The 21,801-nt window shown below is 41.2% G+C and overlaps 1 protein-coding gene across 5 annotated transcripts; it reads right to left on the reverse strand.

Annotated features, from left to right (window-relative positions):
* Positions 1 to 746: 746 nt before the first annotated feature.
* ktn1 (kinectin 1) lies at positions 747 to 21,650 on the reverse strand. Of its 5 annotated transcripts, none has more exons than XM_086094216.1 (36): positions 21,407 to 21,650; positions 16,278 to 16,960; positions 14,679 to 14,846; positions 14,466 to 14,576; positions 14,251 to 14,381; positions 14,057 to 14,161; positions 13,154 to 13,294; positions 12,265 to 12,371; positions 11,983 to 12,127; positions 11,318 to 11,414; positions 11,050 to 11,222; positions 10,454 to 10,543; positions 10,319 to 10,356; positions 10,138 to 10,228; positions 9,988 to 10,056; positions 9,873 to 9,910; positions 9,661 to 9,751; positions 9,492 to 9,560; positions 8,976 to 9,013; positions 8,619 to 8,709; positions 8,083 to 8,195; positions 7,924 to 7,999; positions 7,803 to 7,840; positions 7,606 to 7,696; positions 6,874 to 6,960; positions 4,551 to 4,640; positions 4,388 to 4,474; positions 4,213 to 4,302; positions 4,050 to 4,142; positions 3,341 to 3,409; positions 3,189 to 3,272; positions 2,771 to 2,854; positions 2,091 to 2,174; positions 1,909 to 2,004; positions 1,579 to 1,684; positions 747 to 1,472 (listed from the first exon to the last, which is right to left on the reverse strand). In XM_086094216.1, the coding sequence occupies exons 2-36, from the start codon at positions 16,957 to 16,959 to the stop codon at positions 1,432 to 1,434; spliced, it is 3,804 nt and encodes a 1,267-aa protein (XP_085950342.1). In that variant the 5' UTR covers position 16,960; positions 21,407 to 21,650; the 3' UTR covers positions 747 to 1,431. The 5 variants fall into 5 exon arrangements, with proteins under 5 accessions (XP_085950342.1, XP_085950340.1, XP_085950341.1 ...); XM_086094214.1 differs by having other exon boundaries at positions 11,038 to 11,222; positions 21,407 to 21,649; XM_086094215.1 differs by having other exon boundaries at positions 747 to 1,461; positions 1,580 to 1,684; positions 11,038 to 11,222; positions 21,407 to 21,648.
* Between the last annotated feature and the right edge of the window lie 151 nt (positions 21,651 to 21,801).

The following is a 21,801-nucleotide window of genomic DNA, read 5'->3' on the forward strand; positions in this document are numbered from 1 at the left end:
GTGCTGATCCCATGTTGCGTGCGCCCCTGGCCGCCCACCCAGGCTAGTCAACACAACAGTACTGTTGTTGGAACACTTTTTAATTGCTTGATTCTTTTGAAAAAAAACCTAAAAACTGCAGAAGATAAATAGAAACATTCCAAAGACACCCAATGAGGATCAACGCTACTTCTTTAACTGTGCGTCCTGATGTCCTTTTGTAGTCAAAGATTACACACAATTTACCGCACGTACTATACACCATGACTCACTAATTGTACTTTGTAAGCTTCCCTCGCATCCACCCTTTCATGTTAGCGACTGATGTACTCAACATTAAAACACTTTGTTCTAGCATTTGGGCAGCACGGCGCAGCCTACTAATTGGTTGGCATGTCTGTCTCTCAGTCAAGAGGTCCCACGTATGATTCTCATCTCAGGCCGTCCTCTGTGGAGTTTGTTCCCAAAAATTGATTTGCATGTTTTTTTTCTCTCCAGCTGGGATAGGCAACACCTCATCCATGTCCCAAATGAGTGCAAGTGCTACTGAAAATGGATGGATGTGCTTACATTTTCCAGCAAAACTCACTTTATGAAAATTGACCAACAGAAAACCCACATAATGTACAGTCAGGTATCACACTTATATAATACTGAATACTCATAAAGCTAGGTTTTTAAAACCTTAAATGCATTCAGAAATGTGGTGACCCCTTCTGGCAGGGAAGATGATGTGCAATGACAGAAAGGCACCGCGACGCTTAACATATTTATCAAGCATCCCTTTTATTAACATCACCTGTTACAAAAAGAACAAACTCTTCAGTGTTAATGAATTTAGCCAACAATATAGCAAGTGTTGATTACAGATAGGGGACACTCTCGAGTCCTTAACAGTAGAATTAAAACCTGTACACTTTTGACCTCGTCTTCTCTTTCCACGCTTAAAATAGCCTCCTGCATCGCCATACTACTCTCATGCAGTTACTGATATACATCTCAAACTCCCTCCAAATGTATGTATTCTTAAGCGTCTAATGATACACAACCAGTGAAGAGGAAAACAGATCAATGTGCCATAACTCAGTACAATAAAACAATACATATTTTTTAATTTAAGAAAAAAAGACTGAAGAAAAAAACTGTTAAGTTGACGTGTGCGCGACATGTAAATAACTAATGCAGTATTCAAAGACTGATTGATCAATACAGATTGAGTCGACGATGCTCAATGGAACAAGGTTATGATAAAAATGAAGTTGTGATAAAAATGAAGCTGTGATGCTGTTCCTGTAGAGGAATGTGATGGGAGTGGAGTCGTGGTGAAAGTGGAGTGCTTGGTATCAACAGTAAACCTCAGCCTGTTCCCTTGTTTTGACAGCGGATGTGACATGGTCGTGATGTCTCTGTAGTGCGGTCTGGATGGCTGCATGTCCGTCTTTCTTCTGCGTGCTATAGCTTCAACACATCTCTATCAGCCTCCTGGATAAAAGCCCAAATGTACATCTACAAGTCAGCAACCTAAGATTCTTTTTTTCCCCCCCAAGTGTCATGTTAAACAATAAATACAAATCTATAAAGACAATAAAAGGGGTCTTACTGCATCCTTGGTGAGTTGTCGGCTAACCCTTTGTAGCAGCTGCTGCAAATCCCAGACTGTTTGGTTGAGTCCTGCAGTCATCTTTTCATTTCTGTCAAGCTCTTCCTGATGAACACACAATTGCTGGTTTAGAATTGCAATTGCAATTAGCGAAGAAATTGAGAGTGAAATATCTAGTTGACTGCCACAAAGGTCATGCAATTTGGAATTTTCAGGAAATATAGGCTTCTAATTCAGCGGTCAGACAGAATGCGAGCGACCAAAAAAACAAAAACAAAAAAACGACATGAGCACTTGTTCATCAGTATCCACGGAAAGCAGCAACTTACTCTCTGTGAGGACAAACTGCTGTTCTCTATCAGGCCATCAGCGTTGGCTGTCACTTTGGAGAGCTCCCCTTGGATCAGGTCCAAAGATTGCTGGGCCTGCGTTACAAAATAAGAGGATCCCATGAAAAAGCTAGCAGTTTAACATCTGTCACAATGCAAATTTGTCTTGAGATCATTCTTACCTTATAGAGATCACCTGCCACCTGCTGCCTCTCATTCTCTTCCGCCTCCAGTTTGGATAGGGTCACTGTGAGCTGAGTCTTCAACTTTAAGTCAAAAACACAGTCAGCTTATTGTATCAATGTATTAGTTCCCATGTCATAAACCACAACATTTTGTTTCAAATTGGCTATATTGGTGCAAACATCATTACATTTATTAAACTAAAATGAGGTTCTATTTGTTTTCATGACTGGTGTACTACGAGTTCTTTGTACTTCTAAACAGAATCTTGGCGCGACTGACAGCAACCCATGATGATGGCAGAATGATCAACAAAGCCAATGAGAGAAATGAGAATTGGATGACAGTGTGCAGCTTAAAGATCTATGATAAAATTGTGAAAGGTACATGAGTAATCCATTTATTAGGCACCAGACCAGTAAAAGATGAAACACCTTGACTGCTTTGAAAGGGAAGGGTTAGTTTTGTAAGGGGGTAATTGTGAGTCACCATTCATAGCCCCTCTTTTGACACACATGAACATTTACGTCTCTTCAATAGAAAACTCGATGTTGACCAAATGAACCGCATCATGCAGAGAGGGCAAGATAGTGAGGTTATGAATGACGACCGACTGAAACCATCCTGAGTGCGACAGGAGAAGGTTTGTTTAAAAGGATCTCTAGCAAATAACTCTTACCAAATTCAGCTCCTCATTCTGCCTGATGGCTTCTGTATATGAGCCATCAAGTCTGGTCTGCAATTCAGTCAACAGATCTTTGAGCTGAAATTAAGTTTGAGAGGGTGTGTTTACTGGGACCTAAAAACAGTCCAGAGTCACTGGTGTGATGTGATCTGCCTAAAAAGGCATCTACAACAGATTGTGGTACACTGAGGACGCATTGGATCACATTCAGTGTGAAACTGTCAAATGGGTCTCTAGTCTGGTAGGACTTGCAGTTCAAAAATACTTGGACATGAGGAGTTTGCATGTGGTTTCAAGTGACAGCCATGGAAGAATTAAACACACGCAACCCCATCAACAAGAAACCAAACCATCGCTCATCCTTTAGCAACCAAACGAATGCAGTGGCTCACACTACGCAGCTTTTGCTTACCTCTCGGACCTCTGTCACGTTTGTGGCACTCTCACGCTCTGCCCTTTCCAACTCTGACTCCAAGTGCTCCTTTTCTCTTCTCAACTAAAGATCGAAAAAAACAATTTAACAATGGCACCATCAAGAACAAAGTTAACTTCAAAAGGACTCACATTTTCCAACTCCGCTCCATCACTTAGTCTCTCAATCTCCTGCTCCAGTGTTGTGACTTTCTGGCTCATCTAGGGTAAAAGAGAATTATCAACACGGGTCAACAAAATTGTTGGTAACAGAATCATCTTAAAAAGTAACTAATGAAACCTGGACAAATATAACGGTACGCTTAATTGAATGTATTTTAAAATTTGGCGCAGAACTCATTGACGCATTAACGGCAATCAAAAAGATTTTTCTGCAACTGTCAACAGGTATTTCGGCGAGGTCCTCTTGATCAAATTATTCTAGTCTCGGGTTTGAAAGGTGCCTTCTCTAGATGGTCTGTGTTAGATCCTTCCACTCATGTGCTGATGGCTGGAACTCAAGAAGTTCTTCTTTTTTTTTTTTTAATGGATGGCATTCGGAGTTAACATACTTGTCTCTGGTCCATGTTCAGTGCAGTACACAATGTATCACCAAACAATACCTTTTCATTTTACATTTTACTTTAAAATCTCCCTATGGTCTAAAATATTCTCAATCTTTAGCATTTCTCTATGGTCAATTTTTTTTAAAGACATTTAAAAAAATGTATGACCCTGGCTATGTCTGATTTTCATTGGTTAATTTTCCAAAATATATTTAGAGCAGTACAGGCAATTTCGCCCCTTGTGTGCGGGCAATATTTGAAAGATGGCATCTCCAGCTAACAAAGTAAATGCACACCTCTCTCAGCTCGACCTGCGATAGCTCCACCTTCACCTTCCATCTTGACTCTTCCTGCTCCACACTGCTCTGGAGGCGCTGTAGGATGCCCTCCTGTGGACATAGCAAACACAACAGTTTGAAGCCCGCAGCACAGATGTGAGTAAACAAAATATGAATTTACCGTTTCTGCTAAAACTTTCTTGTACGTCTCACAGTCAACCTGTAGAACCCTTTGGGCATCCTCAGCTTCTTTCAGCTTCTTGGACAGGTCCTGGCAGGGGAAAAGAAACAACAATACTGTAACACCTCTGTATGTTATATTATATCACATGAAGACCATTGTGTTGGACATCTACCTCGGGACACCCTGATAAATGGGTAGATTGTGCAGCTGAACTCTCTGTGACGTTTTTCTCAAAACTGCAGAGCCACTTCTGATGATTCTACAACATGAAAGAAGTGTTTGTCACAATAGCAGGAGGATGAGGAGGTGTTGATAAGAATGGTGTCATTGCATACTTGCTCGTTGGGCAGAGGCACGTTGGGCAAAAGTCTATGCAGAAAATTGCGACACTCAGCCTCAGACAATGCCAGTGTTGCCTGGTTTTCCTACAAGGTCAATAAAGGGAGAGGTATGGAAAAGGACAGAAAAGTAGAAATATTTTGAGTATAGCTTTATCTTGTGGCTCACAATCACATTATGAATCCACTCATTGCACGTACACCATTGCAAGAATTCTAACTCAAACGAATGAAATACACGTATTGCTCCTTTGGATATATGCTTTTCTCAGTCAAAATACTTGGGGGCGGGGTCTCTAGTATTGGATTCATTTCTTTTAAGATCACTAAAGTGACATTGTTGAAAGTAAATACGGTAATGCATGGCATTTCCTCAAACAGTTCCAACTTGTGGTACCCCCCATGCTTATCACAGTCACTAGAATTTCCCGCTGTGATGTTTTATCCAGAATTATGCTGTGGTCAGACCGAACGTTACGAGACACGTGGGGCGACGTGGCGTTTTGTGTTTGGTCTAAACTTTGCATTGAAGTCCTGATTCAATGAGAAAGCCCAGTAAATTCCATCACACCTACACTGTCAGATTCAGAGCGCCCTTTTTCCATTACCCCTGAAAGCATACCAAACACACATTTGAACTCAAGAATAGAAAGACCACTCTTAACAATAAACCAGCATCATGCACTAGTGTCAGGCCTTAAGGAAAGTGTGTAACGACATCTTCATCATACACGCAATGACAGTATGGCGCAGCTGCAAAGGATCACCCTAGTTGCAGGTTGTCTGCTGTACACATGTACTGAGGTGGCAGCTGCAGTGTCGGTTTAGCACATGCCCTTCCTTGCTGTGAGGGGGTGGTGGCAAAAATATGCACATTACTCAAACTCTAAATAGAATAGCTGTCGAGTTGCCCACTCTTGTCTTTTTGTAACAGAGCTACAACCATACTTTCTGGACACATTCTTAGGGCGCACTCGCACTAGGGCCATTACTTCCGAACTGTACTCGGGCGCGGATCGATTGCGCTCACACTACCAGACTTTAGCAGCGAGCGTGCTGGGCATGGTACAATGGGCCTAGTGCGAGTGCGCCCCTAGATACACCAGCACGATTCAAATGAGATCCATGTAAGGGTAACAACAAATCTACCTTCACAAAAGATAATTTCGATTGCCAATAAATAATTAAATGTTTATTATTGTATTCGTCTAGTTGGTTGCAGTGGTGTACAATTGCACTTCTTTCTCACCTCTCTCTTATAGTTTCAATCGCAGCAAGTGTATTGAGTAGCACATAAGAAATACAGAAAAAAGCCAACAAACAAAGGTCAAACCTGCATGCATGCATGCACATAGTGACACTACTCAGTATGGTGTGTTTTACTATACAGCGGTTAACTTTTCACACTTGTATGCCATTATACGATATGTGCATAATGTTAAAAAGCAAGATGCATGAACCATCAGCAGTCCTTGTACAGCAGTTTACTGATTTTTATACAACACTATAACCATATAGGCCCCCTTATATGAGCCCCCGTGCCTATTCATCCCAATTCATTTTGTCAAATGAACTTGTAAATATGTGCAATTCAAGACTGTTGCATTTTCATTCTGCTACAGATTGCATTGATGATTGCATGTCTGCACATGTTGAAACAAAAAAAAAAAGCACCTCCCCTATCGTTGTATCATATTAATCTTATTCTGTTATAATTTTGTTGCACAAGTATTAGGACTTACTTACTGTATGAGAATAAAGTGTGTGGAATCCTTATTACATTGGATTGCTAAGTGACACATTTCACTTCCATTCGTGACTTCAATTTCCTTTTGGATCATTTAAACGTATCAAACCTACCATGACAATATAACTGCATGATAAGCACATAATATGTGGACAGGACAAATGGAACAAGAACATGCTACAAATGAGACGAAGGACAAATAGACAAGCAAGCAAGAGGATGACATCACATTCACACCTGCACACTCATCCGCCTGATCTTTGCACCAAGAGGTAGATGTTAGGTTTTATTGATGTTCAAAAGGATTATCCCCAAGCAAAATATGACACTGATGTAAAAGTAATTCATTTAAGATGAGTAGCACAGCTTCGCAACTCGCCATAGAGCCAATTGGCAACTCGAGGCCAAGCATGTCGTGAGAGGAAAAAGGCAAGCTAAATGAGTATGCAGGTTTGTTATGGTTGGTGGAAAACATCTTACTCGATCAATTATGGCAGAAGAAAAATAGTAATTTTGGGGGGATGCATCAGATTGGATCTAGAGAGTGAATTAAACTGAGATCGGATGTCGAACCTTGATAGCTTTGCTGAGTTTTCCTTGAAGCATGGACTCGGTGGCTGACAGAGCTTCCATTGCAATCCAGTTTTTCTCCCGGAGCTCCTGTTTTGGTCAGTTCCAAAGAGATTCTACGTTCAGTTCAGCCTCAGGGAAAAGCCATTCAGTGAGCTTTAAACACACCGTGGATAGTCAAGGGCATACTGGATGCATTTCTGATTTTAATCATTTCTGCTGTGCTCCCACCTAGAGCATTCAACTACATTTGGGTCACAATACTGTGTAGAATTAATTGAGATGGTTTAGAGAGTACTGCATACCTATATATATATATAATAAATAAATAAATAAAGTACTGTTGTTCAGTATAATATATAATGTCTGAACCCCCCAAACCACAAAAAGTCCATAAATGTGTTTTTTGTTTTTACCCAAACAAAAGCAGCAATCCAAAACATCTCTGAATCAGCTCACAAGAGTAGTCCTGGTCAATAGTGCGCATATAAAGAGTAAGATGGAAGCCCTGTTATGCAATCTTCCCTGATGTGTGCAATCGTACTGGTAAAGACAACCAAAGGATTGCAGTTTGAGGGGGGAGAACAGGAAGCAAGCAAAATGACACTACGGGATGGTAGCCAGCAGTGGGCAACTGATGTGTGCAGTGAGCAACTCCACAGTAGGGGTGGGTGCAGGTAAGAGGGACACATCACACAAATCAGTGTTTATAGTTTTCTTGGCAGGAAAACCTACATTGTTCTTCTTTCTGTGAAGCTCCAGAGATTCTTTGAGCTCACACAGCTCACTCTGCAGTTCTGTAACGTGCTTCTCCTTCTCTGACAACCTGTGAGACATAGCAACCGGCCCTGTATGATGAGCATTAAAACACCTAACTGCATTTTTTTTCTCAGTTAAAAAAAAAATATGATTGAGCACGAAACCCAACTCACGCTGTTAGAAGCTCTGGGCTTGGTACTGCACTAACAGTCTGATGTAGAGAAGAGGTGAGTTGAAAGACCAAGCTCGTCTTTTTTGGGTGAATCACAAGGAATTCTCTCTGGACTCACTCACCTGTTGCTGTGCCTTCTCAAACTTTTCTCTCAGCTCAGTCTGTAGGTGCTGAATCTCGTGGTCTTTTGCAACGAGCCTGTGGATGAGATGACAATCGTGTTTATTGAGGTCTGACTGGTACACAAATGTGAATGCCACTGTGTGGGAAGGTTTGCTTACTGTTCTTGGAGTACTTGGAGCTGGGTATACAATCTGTTGAGCTCTTCTGATGGCTCCTTCAGTCTCAGCTGCTCTATCTCTACCTGCAGGGCAGCAAACTGCTGCTCCAGAGCCTGAGAGACAAAAATGGCTTCAGAGAACTATACCTGGGAAAATAGTAGGGCTGTCTGTAATCGTACCACAGCCCCAATTCACTGGCATAATGGATGACAGTGATAAGGATGCCTCTACAGATAACACTTAAGTTTGGTAAATATAGACTTCAGGATCTTTGATTATTAGTCCAAGAAGTCCACACTGACTGAGTGAATGAGTCAGTCTGCAACAAATGCTCGTGCAGGAAACACGGCTAAACAGATGGGGTTCTGGGCATCGTAAATATGGTTTTAAAGTTACAGTTTTGAGGGAAAAACTCTTGTGCTAACCAATTTTGGTGGTTGATTTAGCCGACTTTCCCCCCAAGACCTAGAAAATATAGCAACTGGGACACGAGGAACATTGTGCATTTTGACATATAAAGCAGATAAATTTCACACCTCAACAGTCTGTGCTTTGGCTGAGTAGCTGTGTTGTGCTGCGTGCAGACTGTCCTCCATTGACTTCAGCTTCAAATCCCTCTCTTGGATCCTATAAAGCAAAATTAACACTACAATTTATATTTGTTTCTTTGGTACACCATTGTGGCTCAAATGTGACTTTGGTACATAATCATGGGCTAATGTCATCTGCAATTATGTCCCCCTTTGCCCTCCATCTAATTGGTGGGTCAATGTTTAATATGCCATGTGCATTAAAACATTTTTTATATCCCACGCAGAATCAACTCACTGCATATGAAATATTTCACACAAATCCAAAATCCAACCACATACCACAAACATAATAAGTCTTACTTGCTATGCAGTTCTTGCACAATTGACTCTGATGATACCTGCAATTAAGGGAGATGAGCATAACCTGATCAGATTAAGGTGGGAAAAATGGGGTAACAAGGCAAATAAAAATATCCTAATTTGCATTGGACTATTTATATGAGGGTGGTAAGGTTCACAAAATCTATTGTTTGGCTCATGTCTCAATTTTGTGCTAAAGGTTTTCAGGTAGGTAATTATGTCTTGTCTAGTTAGGTTAAAAGTGAAAGTATGTTCACAGCATTATTATTCATTACTATTACTGTTATTGGAACTAACTAAAACAAACCGAACGGCTTTGACGGTTTAAAAAACAAACAAAAAACATCCCAGATAAAATAATGTATCCTGGAACATTAGCACAGTTTCTCCTCATAAAAACTTTGGTTCTTGTAATATGACTTTTGTCTCGTAGTTTTATGATCCTCCCCCTTCAGTACGGAGCCCGTCTTGCCTCGTGCCCTTGGCTACTAAAGCAGTCACAGATTGAGAACTCACCTGATCAGCCACTTTTCCTTGAAGGGCCACCAATTGTTGTTTTAGCGCATTATTCTCCTCTCTCACAGTCTGAATTAGGGAACGAAATAAGAGAATAATAAAGCTGTCAATGAAAAACTGAACCCCTAATGCTGATGTCAGTCAAACTTTGTGAAGGGAAAAGTGCCACCTGAAGTTCCTCCTCCTTGTTGGCTACTTCGATCAGCCCCTTCTCCAGTAGGCTCTCTACAGTTTTCATGTTCTCCTCTTTCTCATGTACACTGGATGGAGACAGAATGGTGTTTATAAATATTATCAATAATGTATCATTGTGCAACAAACCATGACTAACTTTCCACAAATATATTGTTTTCTCATAGGTAGGCTTTGATTTGTACACACCTCCTCTGGATCTGTTCGAAAGCCAGCAGGGAGGCAGTCTGCATGGGTGGAATGTCAAGATAGATGGGGTTGTGTCAAACACAGGAACATTCACAAAAACAATTTAGATACATACCTGATCAGCAATCTGTGCCCGAAAATTATGAGTCTCTGCCTTGAGTGACATGTTGTCATTGTGCAAGGCCTGTGAAATATCAATGAAACAGTATTAAATTGATTGACTAATTACAAATAAGAGTACAAGTTTCTGCAGGTGGTGCTAGACCTGCATGTTAGTTTCTCGACTGGCTCCGCTGCTCCGTTCAGCATTCAAAGAATCCTCCAGGCTCTTTCTCTGCAACTCCTTGTCAGCCAGTCTGGATAAAATTGGTACATATGTGAATACATGAGGAAAAGCACTGAATAAAACCACTACAACTGCAAAACAAAGAGAAAAATGGTCTCACAGTTTCTGTAGCTCCTCAAGGTGGGAGACATGGCTGACCTAAATAGGGAAAGACAGAAATCTCATTAGCCTAATTACACTCTCAGCTATGGAAGTGGGTATCTAATGATGAGCGCAAGTACTAGTGGGCCTATACCTGTGTTGAGATCTGGGCATGTAGGTTCTCATTTTGTGCTTGCAGGGTTTCCTTTTGGGCTTGAAGACCTTTGTTTTCATTCATGAGCTCCTGTTAAAGACACTGGTATGAAAAGGCATCAAGTGGTTGTGCACTGCATCATGTAATCAGCAGAAGTAGTGTTGTTCCGATACCGGTATCGGCAGAGGCCCCAAAACTGTATTAAAACAGTGATATCGGTGAGTACTAACAAGTAACATGCCAATACCATTATTTACGATGCTAATATAGGACTTTGGATGCAGCATCTTGCGCCTTGCTCATGTCAAGCCAAGATATCCTGTTGGCCCTTGAATGCTTTGAACCAATGGGAGGACAGCTTTTTCATGTTGAGAAAAAAAAACAACCTAGGTATCAGTATGGTATCGGCATTGGCCGATACCGCAAAACTGGGTATCGGAATCGGGGGCCAAAAAATGGTATCGGAACAACACTAGAGGGAAGAGAAGCACCTTTAGCACAACTGCCAATTCCCAATGAAGAGAATCAATCTCATTCCCCAGATTAGATTTTTTTTCTTCAAAGCTTGATTATGGGTGCCCTACCTGAGCACGAACCTGCATAGAATCATCAGAGATACTGTGCTGGGACACCTCCAGCAGCTCCATCACTCTTTGCTCCAGTCTCTCCTTAGAGACCATGGCTTCAGTCAGGCTGCTATGGAGGGTCTGAAACTCTTTATTCTTAGTGTTCATCTCATTCTCCGCTGTCAGCAGCTGATTGTGGAGTTCTACACCCCATCCCCACACACACAAACCATATTGGTTATTCCTTGTGCCTAAGCAATTCTGGAGTATGGATTATGTGAGTGAGATGACTTAGCACCTTGCTTAGAGGCCTGAAGTTGTTCTCGCTCGGCATTGACACTATGAAGGAAGTTTTGCAGTTCCTCCCAGCGCCGCTTAGCGTCTTGCAGTTGGGCCTGGGGATTTTAAAAACAACAACAAAACATCACAAAAAAAAAAAAGGAAAGGAAAAAGAAAAAAAAAGCTCCATTATTTAAAAACAATGACAGATCCGACTAAATATACATTACACATTATTATACTCATTTAACATGATACAGCTTGATGTCTCAATACGCCTTCACATTAACATTCCATTATTTATATTCATACATTACATTATACACAATACATTCCAAACTCTTGCTCTGACTTTTAGCTTCTTAGCCAAGACATACCCACGGTGAACGAAGCACAATCTTTGATTGCAGTTAATAAAAACACGGGAAAGACTAATCTACATGTCAAACAGGATGTTAGTGTTATTACATGGACAAAAGCCTCCAAAGGCAACACACCCTCCCTAAATATGTTCTGGTTCCCACACCCCACCCCTGGACTTCCACTACAACCTCCTCCCATTCTTTTGGCAATAATGCCACACCCATGAAAGACACACAAAGCTTGGTGGTATGCTGAGGAGCTTTGTGCTTTTAAGAGATGGACCAGGGTAAATATAAACAAGGTGCCTCTGGCTCAGCGTACCTCCAGCTGAGACACGTTCTGCTTGTAGCTGACCTCCAGCGACTTCCTCTGGTGCTCCTCCTGTTGCAGCTTGCCATTGTTGTCCGCTAACTCTATCATCAGCGCCGCATAATCGGAACGCAGTTTGTTCATCTCGGCCGTATTCCTGTTGAGCAACAGAAACAAGGGCACATGCACAAATGATTTTTATGGGAAAAAAACTGCTGTAGTATGGCAAGATGTAAAAAAATCTTATAGTGATGTTATGGTTGAAGAGCTGAATCACTGTGGTGCAGCACTCACTTGCTCTCCATCTGGTTGGTGGCTGTGCTGACTGCATCCCGCAGGATGCCATTCTCCTGCTGTAGTCGAGTGATCTGACTCTCCAGTTGTTCTCTGACCTGCTGGAACTGCACACAGTGACACAAAGAAAAGTAGGTCATGATCAGACATCAAGGTTCCAATGGCTTCAAAATGCATTGGTTTCCTACATAAGCATTGATGAAACCATTCGTGGGGAGTAATGGAATGCTTGTACGTTATGTAATCAGGACACAAAACAATTCCGTTACAGAAAATAAAAGTACTGCGATTACAGGTACATTTTGTAATTTCACAGGATTAAAATTTCACATGAGGACAGGCCAGGTTGTCTGAGCCCTCAGCACAACAATTGGATATATTGTCATCGTATGTATAACTCCATTGATGCTAGTCGCATGGTCGTCGCTGCAATATTCTGAAATGTGTGTACAGAGGAAAGGGTTTTGAGAGGTGACTAATGGACCATACTCATTTTATTTGATTTATTTTCATATTTTATCATAGCCTTAAACCAATCAATTCGCCCACCCATCTATAGCAAAGTGGACAAATGGTTACCACGCCTGCTAACAGTTCTGAGAATTTGAAGAGTGCTCCAGCTTCCTCTCTTGTTACAAAACGATACATATCAAATGTTCGGAACACAGAAAAAAATATATAGAAATATATATTGTAGTGGCATTTGTCTTCATTGGCATATTTGGTGTTGGAGTAATGGAAAAGTAATTAAAAAGTAATCAAGTTGCATTGCTTTATTGGAAAACTTTTTTAAAGTAATCCTCTCAACACTGGATGTTAACACACAACTGCCATGATAGTATGATAACCTGGAAGGAATAATGGTTTAATAAATCCCTCACACACACACCTTGATCTGCATGGTCTGGAGCTCTTGGTAGCTTCCTTGTGCTTTGACCTGCATGCCTGCCAGTTCTTTCTCCATTGCTGAACACTGCTCTCGCAGCATGGCTTCCACTCTGCCCGTCTTCTGCTTCGAAACCTGGAGCTCCTGAAGCACAGCCGCAAGACAGGGAGAAGTTAAAAACTGTTACATCAAGTAAAGACAGTTTAAATCAGTTTGGGTATTCACCTTTGTGTGTGCTACTGATCTTCTTAAATGTACTCGGTATTACATAAACAATCATGGGCCACCAAAAGTTTTGTTTTAGCAATGTTATGATCATATATCATGAGAAGGCTAAAGTTTTATCATAGACCTCTACAAAGGCTAAACTAGTAAAAACTTAAAACAATCCAGAGAAGCTTTGTATTTTAGTTTGTTAGTCCATCAATGTGTTAGTTAGCAGACTATTTCAATAGGGAACAGACAATTATGTGGTTTGGATGGTTCTATTGATGTCATGGTGACTGGTAATAGAGAAAAAATATATACTATCCTCACTTTGCACCCCATTTCAAATTCAGTTTGAAACAAAATGTGTTCATATAATCAATAATCACCAGCGGTGTGTAGTAACATGCTACTATTACTTGCCAGAGTAGTTTTGAGACAGCATACTTTTTTCTTTTACTTGAGTATCCATTACACTGAGCTGTTTACTACTTTTATTTTTTATCAATTTATTTTATTGCTTGCGCAGCTATGCTACCCCATTGCTGGCTAAAAATGTTGGTTCGGTTTTGGTACCTGTACTTGATGCAACAGTATGCCAATACCACAGTTGCTTTTCATAACTATTTGACATCTCTCACTGAGTTGATATAAATTATCTATGATGTGATGTAAGAGATGGAGGATGGGGATATCAACCTGGTTGAGTTGTTTGACTTTATCCTTAGCAATGGATGCCTCCTCTTGAAGCGTGGTTAGGAGACGCACTTGTTCCTGAGCAGCTGGATCAGATTTAGCAACAGACTGGTTGGGGAAGACGGCATGAAAAGAACAACTTTTTAGATTTCCTCTCATTTTCATACTGCAAATCCAACACTTGTTTATTCTCTCACTTTGCGCCAGGCATCTACCGCGCTTGGGTTCTTCTGTCGGAGGACAGCAATCAAGTTGATAGCCTCAGCTTCAGAGAGGGTGATTGAGGACAGCCCTGAGAGCAGCTCCTTGAGCTTCACCTCCTTGTTCTCTGCAAACGCATCAGATAGAACTACAGGATAAATTCAAGTATTTATACAAATGAGCTTGGGAAGTTCGTTTTGCCTGCTCTGACCTTTGTCAGTCTCATTCTTCTGTTTCTTTCCTTTCGCAGGTACATCATTATTGTGGGCCGCCTGGTGGTTGGTAGAAGCTGCTGAGTCAGTCAGAACATGGGGCTGCTCAACTGAATTGGCAGAGGAAAAAAGACATTGACAACGTTTAGAACTCAGTCTGAGTGCGTACCCACAAGACACAATTTAGCGCATGAAAAGTGTCTCATCAATACCAGGTTCAGTCTTCTGTTTCTTGAAGCCCTTCTTTCCACTGGGAGCACTTGGAGCTGCATTGGAGAGAACTTTGGTTTCAGCCACTTGAGGAGTTTCGGCCACATGAGGAGCTTGCTTCTTAACTGGCGCCTGCTCTACTTTAATGAGTGCTGGCTGCTGGTCATTCACTGCAAATAGATATAATTGACTTGAAGACATTTAGACTAGAATGCTTATTAAATCACTGCATGATTACCTATGATTGAAAATCCAGGTCAATCAATCTAAAGCCTTTTTCATCAACCAGTATGGTTTGGCAGGACTTTTAATTAATAGGCTAATTGGGGATGGGGGCACAATTATTTGTTTAACTTATTGCGGGTATGTTATACTGGCACATTGTTTCTGTAGCTGATGCACCTTTGGCCCATCCCAGTTCCAAGACACTACCACTAATTTCAAAAGCATTAGAACAGTATTTAACCTGGCGATAGCCAGATTGATCATTCTGATTCACTCAAGGGAATTCTCCACAAGATCAAACTGGGATTGCTCCACTGTGATTTGCTCAGGAAAGAAGGGAACCAGTGTGAATTATGACAAGAAATTTTAATTAAAGTTTTAGTTAGTCTTTTGACTAAAATTAAAGTTTTAGTCGACGAAAATAAAGAGCCATTTTAATCTAAGAAAAAATAACAATTTTAGTCGAATTAATTGACAGTTTAGTAGATATTTTCCTTCAGCAGACATTTCAACACGCAAGACATTTATTGTTTCAATGAAACATGTTGAACAGATAATAATATAACTTAGTTTTCCCCCAAATAAAAAAAAAAGTGCATAATTGCTTAAGATTAATCTTACAGTTGCATAATGAATGTAAACATGTTTGAACATTAAATAAAGTGCAGTGAAAACTGAACAGTGGTTCTTTTCTCCAACCTGCGTTTCATTCCTTCTGATTGGAATTTTCGTCACTGTGTTGTTTTAATTTTTGTTTTAGTCACTGACAAAATTGTCAGTCAATTTTAGTATTGTTTTCGTCTCAATGAATGGCTTCTATTTTAGTTTTCGTTAAATTTTCGTGACGAAATTTTTATGTCGACGAAATTATCACTGGGTGGGACATTATTTACAATACTTTGAACTGATTGGATGATGTGGCAACTTGTGTCTGCCTACAAACCGCCTTTTGTTTTTGACCAATCACGACAAGATGTGAATGTTGTCATCTTCGTAATAAAAAAAAGAGCACAGACATTTTTACCAGCTGCAAATGCACGAAGCGCCTCGAGCTGTTCTTCAAAAAGGAAACAGAGTAATTCTGTGAGAACAGATAATTGCAGCATCCATGCATTTGTCCACCGGGGTCGCCATGTTAGGTTTGTTTGTTTGTTTCCCACAGCCTCTGCGCTTGTTGTTTTTGTCACAGTTGCAAGTAAACACAATGTTGCTTTGTGATTGGTCAAAACCATCAGTGGTTCGCATTGGTGAAAATCAGTGGGCTTGGTTACAAGATGGATTCTCGGGAATTTGTGAACACACAAATACCGCGAGAATTCAGCTTGCAAAGCAAGGTAAACAATATGTTGTTGTAAATGGCTCTCGTGGCAACCAACCTGGCTCCAACTTTTGCTTCTTCTTCTCCTTCTTCTTGGAAGCCTGTGGGGCAGGTTGACACGCAGCAGCTGCTTGGGTAACTTGAACCTGGATCTCAAGCTGTGGAGAAGGTGGTCTGGGCTGTTTGCTGGAAACCAGTGGTGGTTTAGCTTTGTGTCCCATCACCTTGGAGCGGTTTACTTCTGGCTCCACTGGAAAAGAAGATGTTGCTGTAGCAGCTGCTGCAGTCGCAGCGGCCTTTGCAGCTTTTTTCTCTTTCTTCTTTCTCTCCCTCAAGCCAGCAGAAGCCTCTGTTGATGCTGGAACTGGCACAAATGTAGAATGTGCTGGTGGAACAGGATGTGCTGCAGCCACTGGTTCTGGCTCTACCAACAACTCCGGGGTGGAGCTTTGGCCACCATCAGCTGCTTCAAAGTCCCCTTGGTCCTCTTCAGACTCCCCTCCGCCACCTCCTACACCTGCCACGCTCGCACTCTCCTTCTTCTTACTCTTCTTCTTTTCGTTCTTCTTGCGGGCATCTGGCTTGGATGGCGGTAACTTGAGGTCACGTTTCTGCCGAGCCAGCACCTCATCGTAGGAGGTTTCCTTTGTGAAGAGCATGAAGAAGAGGAAGAGGAGGGCAACGACTAGCAATGGGACAAGGATGAGCAGGTACTGAGAGTCGTAGATATCCAGCGCCATTCTACATAAAAGGGGGAAAATGGCATAGGAAAATCAGAATGAGCGCCATAAAAGTCAGACTGCTAATCAAAGTGAAACTTCAAGGATTCACGTTTGTGTTTGCTTGTGTGTACGTCCTTGCTCACGAAGGATGATAATATAATATAGTGGTTCTTCCTTGGTGTGCACCACCACTCAAACGAACACACAAATGATTAACGTATATCAAAGGAATTTGTAGTCACAATTCTTTGCTTGTAAATAGTGACCCAAAAGACAGTACATTGGTGGGTCAATCGCTGATAAAACAAAGAATTTAGTTTGAAGTAAGGCATTGTTATTTCAACTTCACGTTTGTGTCTGGGGGAGTGATGTCACATATGAGCATGTCACGTATTCAGCTGGAAATAGGCACTGTTTTTAAGGTTGTTCAAAAATACTACGTTAAACACATGGACTGCAGCACAGTATTCATTCAAGCTCAACTTCAAAGTACCACCGCTAGAACTGGTTTTATTTCATTTTTAAATCTAAAATATTTGTTGCGTGAAATCCAAAAAAATGACTAATTTGTTGAAAATAAAAACACGTTATCAAATTTTTCCCACACCATGTTAATACATGGCGGGCCACCCAAGTAAATTGGCCACCATCCAAGAAGTTTTCAAAAAAATGTATTAAAAATAGATTTAAAAAGAAAAAAAACGTGTCACAACAGGTTATATACCACATGTAACGTTAGTTCGCCGTCACTCATTTGAGGATCGTAAGGTTAAAGGAGATGTAACAAGACAGACCAACCTTGTTGTTTTTTTTGCCCCAATAGAATAAATTGGAGGCATCTGATTGAGGTGTGGCACTAACTGGTACACGTTGATCTTACAACAAACCTGTTACTTGGCAATTATTTAGTACAAGCACCCAAGCACCCGCAAGAGCAGAAGCAATCATAAGAGGAAATAAAGAACCTTGACGTTTATGAAAACCTGTTTGTTTAAGACAAGTAAAAAAACTGTCTGGGATACAAGGCATTTAATGGGTTATTTTTAGTGGTGAGGAATGAGTCATTTTTCAGTGCCTATTTAGTTTAGAGTGTATAACACCGTGAAAAGAAATATAAATAAATTCAACCTAAAAAAAAAACTCCAAATGAAAATCAAAATCTAGTCATATGGTAAGGGAACATCTACTTTCTGTCCCACTCTTCAGAGGAGTAATAATGAGTCTTGATCCTGCATTGAAAACCAGCCTGGAGGACAAAGCCTTCTCAGGCTGTTGGCTCTCTGGAATCTCACTACTTTGTTGAAAAAGCCTCTTAACTTGCACAATGTGCTGTACATACAAGGAAAAATGGTCCATACTAAAAAGTATCTTCATATGGCCCCACTTCAACAACATATACAAGACAACATTTCCAATCGAGTCAAATGGCCATAGTACTATGTGGATTGGGACATGATATTTGGGGGAAATATCTCTATCTTACATTACTTTAAAATAATACCTTAGATCAGCAACAATCAGATTTCACACGCTCTGTGACACTGGCAGGTTATTGACGACACTTAAAATTTAAGATGGAACAAGTAGTCTTGCGTACCTGACAGGTTCATGACGAAAAGAATAGCTAGTGGAGACATTTCCCCGTTTATTTTCACAAATTATAACCATTCCCACCTGTCTTGATAAAATGTCTAACTATTGAGTGTACTAAGAGCATACATTAACATCTAATTGTTACACTAGTTGATAATGCTGCGTTTAGAGACGGTTGTATACAACTGAGCCACTGCACTCCTACCCCATTGTTCTACAAGGCCAATGGGCTTCCATTGCCATGACGCCTGTTACAGCTAGTGTGTTGTGATGAGGTGAGCACCCACTTGTTTTCTTACAGCCTCAAAACTGAAGACGCAGAACCTCAGACATAGACACACAGAAGACAATTTCACTCTTTGAAGCAGCACTTCATCACCAAGACGCAGAACTAGAATCAGTTTAATGTCACACTTGATGAATGAGCAGTCAATGCAGAGTTATTATACTGTTCTTGTCAACTTTAAGTAACCTGGTTTGTGTGCTAAATAAAAACGCTAGTTAATAGTACAGTCAACAGTTTGACCCCGGATCTGACCATCTATTTTTCCCACTGATTTCTATAGAAGAAATGTTCTGATAGTTGAACAAATTTGGTGGTTGAATTCAACGTAAAGGTTACCTAGAAAAATACAGCAATAATTTCTACTAGATGTGACAAATCACCGCGCGAGTGCAGTACAATAATCAACATTTCTAAGAATGATGTTAGAGCAGACAAGTGAGAAATGGTTTATGTTGCAGTAACAATAGCAAGGAAGCAACACTAGAGCATTATCAGGAATCTGCTATGTACCAAAGTGCAACATATGATGACAGGTTATGGTGGGCAAATATTAACAGACTAGCATAACATTGGACCTACAAGGGCAGGGGTGCCCAAGTCCAGTCCTCAAGAGCCCCTATAGCCTATTTACCATGTTTCCCTCCTCCAACACACCAGAATAAAATAATCAGGATCATTGTCAGGCTTCTGCAGAGCTTGCTCATGAGCTGATCATTTGATTGGGGCGCGGACTTGGGCACCCGTTATAGGGCAAGAGTCAGCTTTTGAATCGTGACACTAATTTTGAACCGTTAACGTCTAGGAATTTTGGCCTGCCCAAAAATTTGGTGGATATTTTTAACTGAAACTTGTCAGTGAAGCGTAGAAGGGTATTATTCTCTGAGTAGAAGAACAAGATCATTGAGAAATAATGAAGTTATACTGGTTTACTCTAAATTGAAAGGTGTTTTTGTTTTTACCAGATTTTCAAAAGACAAAATCACACAAAACCTTTCTTCCCCACACTAAATTTCTCTGGAATGCTTCATCTAATTTTCAAAATTATTTCTGCATTATCAGGGTGAAACGGCCTTTCCACACACACATGTTGCATTTCGATAGATTGTTTTCTTTTGTAAATCCTGTTTACAAAAGCATTTCTAATTATTTGTCCTAATTTTTTTTTTGCTGCCAACAGGTAGTTGTTGGCCCCAAGAACAACAGGAGTAGCCCATGGGTCAGCTGTTAAAATAGCTCACCAGCAATGGGACACGGTGACTAGTCCTAAAGACTTTATACTGGCACAGTCAGGTGTAAAATTATGCTGCTGTTCTATAAGTCACTGAATGTCTTAATCCCTGAATACAATAAATAAATACTCATGGAATACAAACCCAGTAGTGTTCTGAGGTCAGCAGACTTGGGTCTATTAGTGGCGCCTTGTGTTCAAAATAAAAATAGTGAATCAGCATTTAGCTGTTATGCTGCAGTTAGGCCCAAATGTAAATGCTTCTAAATCCATATTAGAAACTACCCTCCCCCCATACCTATCATTATTTTATCCCCAAAATCAAATCCTAGCAATGTATGCACTTTTAGTAAATTACTTAATGTCTTTACTTTGTTCTTAAATGTCTTCAAATTAGTTTACCTTTAGATGTTGTATTTTGCTTTTAAATGTTTTTAGTGATGTGAAGCACATAATGCACTACATAAATAACGATGCCATGCCTTTATTAACAGCTGTTAACGGTTTATTGTTAATAAATGTTGTCAAGTGGCGTGTTGTATGGTCCTTATTTGTGATTAGCTTGAGAGAGTTGGGGTGGGAGCCTTCAAATAAAATTGCCTGGGGCCCCAATTTGGCCGGGGGTGGGGGTTCTGAGTCTGGATTCTAGTTATTTATACACGCTCACTTGCAACATCTCGTCATGTATTTATTATAAGAATGACGTCATAACATAGGACATGGCTAATGGTGGCCAATGATGGTGGCCATGTGTGCGATTCGACCTTAAGTGATAAGACAAGTGAATCGCAGCTGTTCCACCACACTAGGGCCAGTTATAGACACCAAGTGATGCAATCTCGCAAGCTAACTTCTGCCAAGCAGGTCCAGGCAGGTACGCCGCGGCCAAGTGAGCCGTGAAGGGCAAAGAAGCAGCACTCACGTCAACAAAGACTCGGAGACGTCCACATTCATACTCTGGAAAGCTCATACGCAAGGACCGTGGTGTTAAAGCTCAGCTCGCCATGGCGGTGGAGGCTAACGTGCTAGCCACAAGACTAGCCGGCTTAGTCATTATTGACACGAACTGAATGAAGTCTTGGGTCGTCAAAGTGACCCGTAAGGCGTTGACAGAAACGAAAGAGAATTTTACATAGGCCGGGCTGGAGGCGTGGACATCGGGCTCGCCTTCACCGGTGACCCAGCCTCCTCCTACTCTCCTGAAATTTCTGACCCGGCGTGCTGCTCCCTCCTGCCGCTTCAGTGCAGAGGGCCGTTCCCAGGCCTAAGTAAGTAGTTTTGCCGCAGCCAAGCGCTTACACCCGGCTCGCCGGCAAAGAAATACATACACGAATGTAAACGATTTCGTCAAAATGTACCTGTTGTTTGAACGGACGGTTGACTTGGTATGAAACTGCGTTGTTCTTGATGTTCGACTCAAGCAGCCTCCTCCTCACTTCCCAGAGCAGCCTGGCTTCCGATGCGCTCACCACACGACTGTCTTCCGTTCACTGGGCAGGGCAAACGCTTCTGTGGGCGCTTGTTTTTCATTCCGAAACACACCGGACTGCTCCACGGCCCATTGTCAACAAACAAGACCGATCCGCCAAGACGCCTCGTTGTTTCAATCGTGCGAACATCAAAGGTAAAAGGAGGGCTTATGTTCTGTCGCCAGAGCCACAGCTTCCTTATGACGTCTACGTCAAAGTGAGAGTCCATTAAAATGAGAGAGAAATAAACAATCTCCGTAACTACGTCAGGTTATAAGGGATAC

Source organism: Leptonotus elevatus, chromosome 14 (assembly GCF_054856555.1).
Source record: "Leptonotus elevatus isolate MCC_2025b chromosome 14, RoL_Lele_1.0, whole genome shotgun sequence".
In the NCBI taxonomy this organism is placed as follows: domain Eukaryota; kingdom Metazoa; phylum Chordata; class Actinopteri; order Syngnathiformes; family Syngnathidae; genus Leptonotus; species Leptonotus elevatus.